The sequence below is a fragment of the Myotis brandtii genome, unplaced genomic scaffold (assembly GCF_000412655.1).
Source record: "Myotis brandtii unplaced genomic scaffold, ASM41265v1 scaffold187, whole genome shotgun sequence".
Lineage (NCBI taxonomy): Eukaryota > Metazoa > Chordata > Mammalia > Chiroptera > Vespertilionidae > Myotis > Myotis brandtii.
In genome coordinates this window covers 2,201,844-2,208,746 of record NW_005356944.1, presented here as the reverse complement: position 1 = coordinate 2,208,746, position 6,903 = coordinate 2,201,844, and the positions used below count along the sequence as shown (strand labels likewise).

General features: G+C 49.8%; 1 protein-coding gene across 1 annotated transcript; it reads left to right on the top strand.

The window, feature by feature from the left end:
- Positions 1-8: 8 nt before the first annotated feature.
- ZDHHC24 (zinc finger, DHHC-type containing 24) lies at positions 9-3,975 on the top strand. The gene is made up of 3 exons (XM_014538080.1): positions 9-194; positions 1,966-2,243; positions 3,382-3,975. Exons 1-3 carry the CDS (start codon positions 160-162, stop codon positions 3,675-3,677), a joined length of 609 nt encoding a protein of 202 aa, XP_014393566.1. The 5' UTR covers positions 9-159; the 3' UTR covers positions 3,678-3,975.
- Positions 3,976-6,903: the final 2,928 nt, after the last annotated feature.

Sequence of the window (6,903 nt, the reverse complement as noted above, 5' to 3'; positions counted from 1 at the left end):
GCCCTGGAGCTGGCCTACGTGCTTGTGCTGGGTCCTGGGCCGCCCCCGCTGGGACCCCTGGCCCGGGCCTTCCAGCTGGCCCTGGCCGCCTTCCAGCTGCTTAACCTGCTGGGCAACGTGGGGCTCTTCCTGTGTTCGGATCCCAGCATCCGGGGCGTGATGCTGGCCGGCCACGGTCTAGGCCAGGGCTGGGCGTGAGTGGGGCACGGGATTCGGCGGTGTAGCGGGAGCCTTGGACACGGGGAGGGGCCTTGGGACCTGAAGATGTTAGAACCAGATTCTATAGGATCCACTTGTTAGAACCAGAGAACTCATTTAGAACCTGGATGGGAGAGCTAGGAGTATTATTCACTTACAAATTTTACTGAGCACCTACTATGTGCCAGGTAAACTATAGGCATAATAAATAAATTATATAGAATGTTAGAAGATGGTGGTATGGAAACAAAATGTAGAGCAGGGTAGAAGGGGTGCAAGTTGCAGTTTTAAATAGGGTGGACAAGGTAGACCTCATTAAGAAGGTGGCATTTAAGCAAAGACTTGAAGAAGGTGGGGGAGTTAGCCATATGGGAATCTGGGGGAAGAGTGTTCCAGGCAGAGGGAACAGACAACATAAAGGCTCTGAGGCAGTTATGTGCTTAGCATGTTCCAGGAACAGCAAGAAGACCAGTGTGGCCAACGTGGAGTGAGAGAAGGGGAGGAGAGAGGTTAGACATGTAAAGAACTAGTAGGACATTGAAGGCTTTGCTTTTTACTAGAAGTGAGATGGAGAGCCATTGCAGGGTTGTTTTTTAAGATTTATTTTTAATCCTCACCTGATGATATGTGTGTGTGTGTGTGTGTGTGTGTGTGTGTGTGTGTGTGTTTTGATTTTAGAGCTGGTTTGGCTCAGTGGATAGAGCGGCAGCCTGTGGACTGAAGGGCCCCAGGTTCGATTCCAGTCAAGGCCATGTACCTTGGTTGCGGGCACATCCCCAGTAGGGGGTGTGCAGGTACTGGGGATGTGCAGGAGGCAGCTGATCTGATCGGTGTTTCTCCCTCATCGATGTTTCTAACTCTCAATCCCTCTCCCTTCCTCTCTGTAAAAAATCAATAAAATATATTTTTAAAAAATTGATTTTAGAGAGACAGGCTGAGAGAGGACAAGAAGAGAGAAGCATTGCTGTGAGAGAGAAACATCAATCGGTTGCCTACCATATATGCCTGACTGGGAATCGAAACCACAACCTGGGTATGTTCCCTGACTGGGAATGGAACCCAAGACCCTTCCATGCATGGGATTATGCTCCAACCAACTGAGCCACACTGGCCAGGGTGCTATTGGAAGGTTTTGAGCAGAGGAGGGACATGACTTAGATTTTGTTGTTGTTAATCTTCATCCAAGGATTTTTTTTCCCCATTGATTTTTTAGAGAGTGGAAGGGAGAGGGAGAGACACATCAATTGGTTGCCTCCTGCACGTACCCTGACCGGGATTGGGGATTGAGCCTACAACAGAGGTATGTGCCCTTGACCGGAATCGAACCCCAAGATCCTTCAGTCTGCAGGCTGACGCTCTAACCACTTGAGCAAAACCAGCTAGGGCATGACTTAGATTTTTAAGGATCAGTCTAGCTGCTGGGGTGAGACTACTCTAGGAGGGGGCAAAGGTGGAGTCAGGAAGACTAGTCAGGAGGTTGCCATAATCCAGGTGAGAGTTCATGGTGATTGGAGGAAGGCAGAAGTTTGCTCCTGGATGTTAAAACCAGAGAAAGGCCTTAGGACTAAGGATGTCAGAGCTGGAAGTGACCTCAGACCTGCAGTGCTAGAACTGGGAGGGCTGGGAAGTGGTGTTCAGCCTGCATTTACCTATGAATAACCTGAGGCTTAGCAAGGGCAACCTCTGCTTTCCCAGGACGGGCTCACAGGCATGAGACGGGGCACTCAGAGCTGCTGGGGGAACTGACCCTGTGGTTCTTCCTTGCAGTTACTGCTACCAGTGCCAGAGCCAGGTGCCGCCACGCAGCGGACATTGCTCTGCCTGCCGCGTCTGCATCCTGCGTCGGGATCACCATTGCCGCCTGCTGGGCCGCTGTGTGGGCTTTCACAACTACCGGCCCTTCCTGTGCCTGCTGCTTCATGGCGCGGGAGTCCTGCTCCACGTCTCTGTGCTGCTGGGCCCTGCCCTGGCAGCTCTGCTGCAAGCCCACACGCCCCTCCACACCGCTGCCCTCCTCCTGCTGCCCTGGCTCATGCTGCTCACAGGTGGGAGCCAGGGAGGCCTCCACAGAGAGGCAGAGGCCCTAGTAGTGGGCCATTCTGGTGGGAGATGGGGCTGTGGGCAGTCCCTAGCAATGCCCTGGGGACCCAGTCCCAGTATCATTTATTGGGGTTGGTGGTGAGGACAGCTTGGTATTCAACTGGATATGGTAAAATACAGTGCTTGAACACAGGTACAGAGATCTGCCTGGGAGAATTAGGGAAGGATTCTAGGAGGTGTTGGCCGAGGAGGAAAGACTGGGGAGGTCACTGGGGGAAGGTCACTGGGGGAGTATTCTAAAGGGGACCATTCTAATCGAGGCCTTGGATGTTGGGCAGGGAGCAGCAAAGGCAATTGGATGGGAATTGTGAGAATTAAGGCCAGGACAGTAGGTTAGGACTGGATGGTGGAGGCCTTGAATGCTGGTGTGAAGAGATGGCCCTCACTTGCCTGGGCAGTGGGGAGCCAGTGAAAGTTACAGGCAGGGGAAGACTTGGATCAGGAGGTTGATTGAGAGGCCAAGTTCTAGATGACATTTATTCCTCTTTCTTCTGTCACCACCCAAGATAAAAGCCCCACTGGTCTTTTATACTCTTTGCCCACCCCCCCACCCCAAATGCTCTGGGCTTTCTCTCCCCTGCCTCCTTCCTCCTGAACTCTATACCCACAGTCCCCTCTGTACCCTTGTCCTGTAGTTCTTAGTTCAGCAGATACTTGTGACTGACTGTGGGCCAGGATGAAGCCTGCTCTACTTTTCCAGTGTAGCACACAGTACAGCTGTAATTAAGTAACTGAGAAGGGACCTCATGAATGTCTGTGCGCTCCCTGAGGTCAGAGGTTCTGTCAGAGGTTCATGCTGATATTTGCGGTGCCTGGCACCATGTCCAGCACATGGGAAGTGCTCAAACATTTGGGATGCATGAATGAAAGTCATACCTAAGGTAGAGGACTGTGTCTGCCCGGTCACTGGTGTGTTCCCATCACCCAGCAGGGGCCGGCTAGGGAACAGAGACTCACTGTTTGCTGGGGGAGGAATGAACTCTGCTTCATGGTGGAGGTAGGGGGTAGCTGGAGGGCAGGAGCTGGGCTTTGGGGGACTGGGCCTGCTGCTGCCCCCTGATCCCGTCTGCTCTCTCCTTGCAGGCAGAGTGTCTCTGGCGCAGTTCGCGCTGGCCTTCGTGACCGACACGTGTGTGGCGGGTGCCCTGTTCTGTGGGGCTGGGCTGCTCTTCCATGGGATGCTGCTGCTTCGGGGCCAGACCACCTGGGAATGGGCGCGGGGCCAGCACTCTTATGACCTGGGCCCCTGCCACAACTTGCAGGCAGCCCTGGGGCCCCGCTGGATCCTTGTCTGGCTCTGGCCCTTTCTGGCCTCCCCGTTGCCTGGGGACGGGATCACCTTCCAGACCACAGCTGATGTGGGACTGGTGGCTTCCTGACTCCAGGAAGAGCCAGAGCTGTACAGGGAGGGAGGAGGGGTGAAGGGGCTCATAATTCATTTCAGGCCCACCCCCGGCCTCAGGAGGAGAGGCAGGTTGGTACTTAATGTCTGCTTTCAGCAACTCCAGCCCCATCCTTGGCCTTGCCCCTGCCCAGCTTGGACTCAGTCTCCAGGGTGTGGGCCCTGTGAGTCTGCCTCTATCAGTGGCCCCCGAGTGCAGTGGAGGGTCTGGCAAGGGGCTGCTTGGCCAACCTAGCTGCCCCTTTGCCAGATTAATAAAGCACCCACTTGATTCTTGGATTCCCTCCAGCTTTATGGGTTTCTGGTCCCTCACTGTTGCCCGGCTGCTGTTTCAGGTTCCTCTGATTGTCACGTCTGGGAACCACTGAACACCTGAGGAGCCAGGGCTCTGCCTCTGTGGCCATGGTGGGGTCGGGGTGGGAGCACCAGTGGCCAAGGTGGCATGTATTGATCCAGGGCATGAGCATCTAAAATTCTGTTATTTTTCCTCACCCAAGAATATTTTCCCATTGATTTTTAGAGAGTGGGAGACAGAGAGAGAAACATCGATGTGAGAGACACACTGATTAATTGCCTCCTGCACGCGCCCCAACCAGGGCCCAGGCCGAGGAGGAGCCTGCAACTTGAGGTGTGTGCCCTTGGCCAGGATCAAACCCAGGACCCTTCAGTCCGCAGGCTGATGCTCTATCCACTGAGCCAAACTGGCTAGGGCACGTCTAAAATATTTTCCCAGGTTCATTGCTTTAGAGTTAGAAGCATTCCCACATCAACAATTTCATTGAACCTCTCTCTAGCTAACCTGATACACTGAATAGCAATTATGTGGGTAGAAAACTTAAGGCTCTGAGAGTTGATGTGATAAGTTCATGGGGTAGTAAATGGAGGAATCAGGATTTGAACCCAGATCTTTGTGCTTTCTCCTTCAAGCATCTGTGACAGGTGGTGCTGACAGGGCTACACTCCTCTTGGGACTGTTCAGGAGCTACTTACTAAACCTTTTCATTTAAAACTAGTAACTAGTTAAGTGTGGCAGGTTTTAAGCACATCAATGTACCTCTTTCCTCTTCAAATCTGAAATGATAGTAAAGAAAAAATATATGTTTACAAGGAGAAAGAAAATAGGAAGGAGACAGCAGTAGAGCAGAGAGCATGGAGTTTTAAAAGATGGAAAGTGAGTGGAGGTTCATTTACTCTCTTGGCAGAGAAGTAGAGAATGAAATTGTGTTCCCAGAGGGAGGGGCCAAGAGGCAGCCAAGTTGCCTCCCAGAACCTGCAGATGCTCAGGAATTCCATGAGCAGCGTGGAAGGCAAGGCCTGGGGCTGACACAGGAGGGGTTGACCCAGTCTGAGGAGCAGCTAGGGTGCCTCTCCCCCAGTGCCCACCCCACCCCCGACAATCAAGCAGCCACCCTTCTGGGGTGGGAGAGGGGCTGTTTGAGAAGCTTTATGTCTCAGGGGCATGGGAGAGAATAGGGATGAGAGGCAGGACCAAAAATGGGGTGAAGAGAACGTCTACAGATGCTGCTTAGGAGGTGCTCTCCTGTGACATGGGCACTGCAAACCACCTGTTCCCTCCTCTGTTTACCCCTCCTCCAGAGTATCTTTTTAGTGTGTTTTTGTGTGAGGTTTTTTTTAGTTAAAAAGGAGATGCAAGAAAATATTTATAAAGAGAAACAACATGCTCCCACCCAACTTAAGAAATGGATACCATTTCCTTTGACGTCCCTACGGTGCCCCTCCCTGGTAGAGGACACACTACTGTCTTAATCACTCTCTGGCTTTGCTTTGTAATTTTATTACATTTGTATTGGTTTTGCATGTTTTGAATTTTATCTAAATGGAACTGTACCATGTTTATTCTTCTGTGACTTGCTTTTTCACTCATTGTTTCTGAGATTTGTCTAAATGTGTGCAGTTGTAGGGCATGCCTTCTCCTTGCTGTATGGTGACCCTTTGAATATACCACAATTTATTTTTCTATTTTTCCCCCCTGTGTATGATCCCCTATGATCTATTCTTGGTCCTTGTGCTTCATGTAGATTTTAGAATCAGCTTATCAAGTTCCAACAGTACAAACCTCTTTGAGATTGTGAATGGAACCCACTGAATCTATAGATCAGTTTTGGGGAAATCAACATCTGCATGAAATTGAATTTTCCAGTTAATTCCATTTGATCTGATAGCAGACATTGTATGATTTCATTCTTTTAAGTTTGTGAATGTGTTTTCTATGGCTCAGAATGTGGTCTCTCTTGGTGAATGTCCATGTGAACTTCAGGAAAATGTGTGTTCTGCTCAGTGGAAGCAGTCTAGAGATGTCAGTTATATCCAGTTGATTCATGGTGTTGTTGAGCTCCTTGAAAAGACACCACAATCAAAGATTGAACAGAGAACAAAAAGAGTTGAGAAAATAATAGCATTTTAAAAATAATTTCAGTGAAGAGCTGGAAGATAAAAATTTCTCAAAAACAGAAAAGACAGTAAGAGAAGAGAGAAGAAAATCAGAGGATCAATCCTGTTCTCTCTGGATTTAACAGATGCTGGGCCTGATCAGAATTCGAGAGAGAACAGAGAAAATGGGAGGGAATTTTCCAGAACTGAAGGATGCACATCTCTACCCACAGCACAATAAATAATGACACAGAGTAAGGTGTGTCCTGACATTTCAGAGCCTCAGAGAGAGGAGGTCAGGAGCAAACGGAGCATGGGACTTCTCAACAGCATTACAAAAATAAAAATTAATGGGAGCACTGCCTAAAAATGATGTTCTTGCATGAAAATGATTCTCAACTTCAAATTTTATGACCCAAACTATCACATATATGTATGAATTGAATAAAGAAAATTTCAGCCTGGCTGGCGTGGCTCAGTGGTTGAGTATTGACCTATGAACCAGGAGGTCATGGTTCAATTCCCAGTCAGGGTACATGCCCAGGTTGGGGGCTCAATCCCCGGGGGGTGGGGGTGGGGCAGGAGGCAGCAAATCAATGATTCTCTCTCATCATTGATATTTCTATTTCTCCCTCTCCAAAATCAATAAAAAGATATTTTTTAAAAAGAAAATTTCAGACAAATAGTGCCTTAAAAATGTTAACTCTAGTGGCTTTTTAAAGAAAGTACCTGTGGATATGCTTCACCAGATGAAGGTACAGAATGATGGAGGAGGAAGACACGGGGCCCAGGAATTGGGTGCTGGCCCAGGG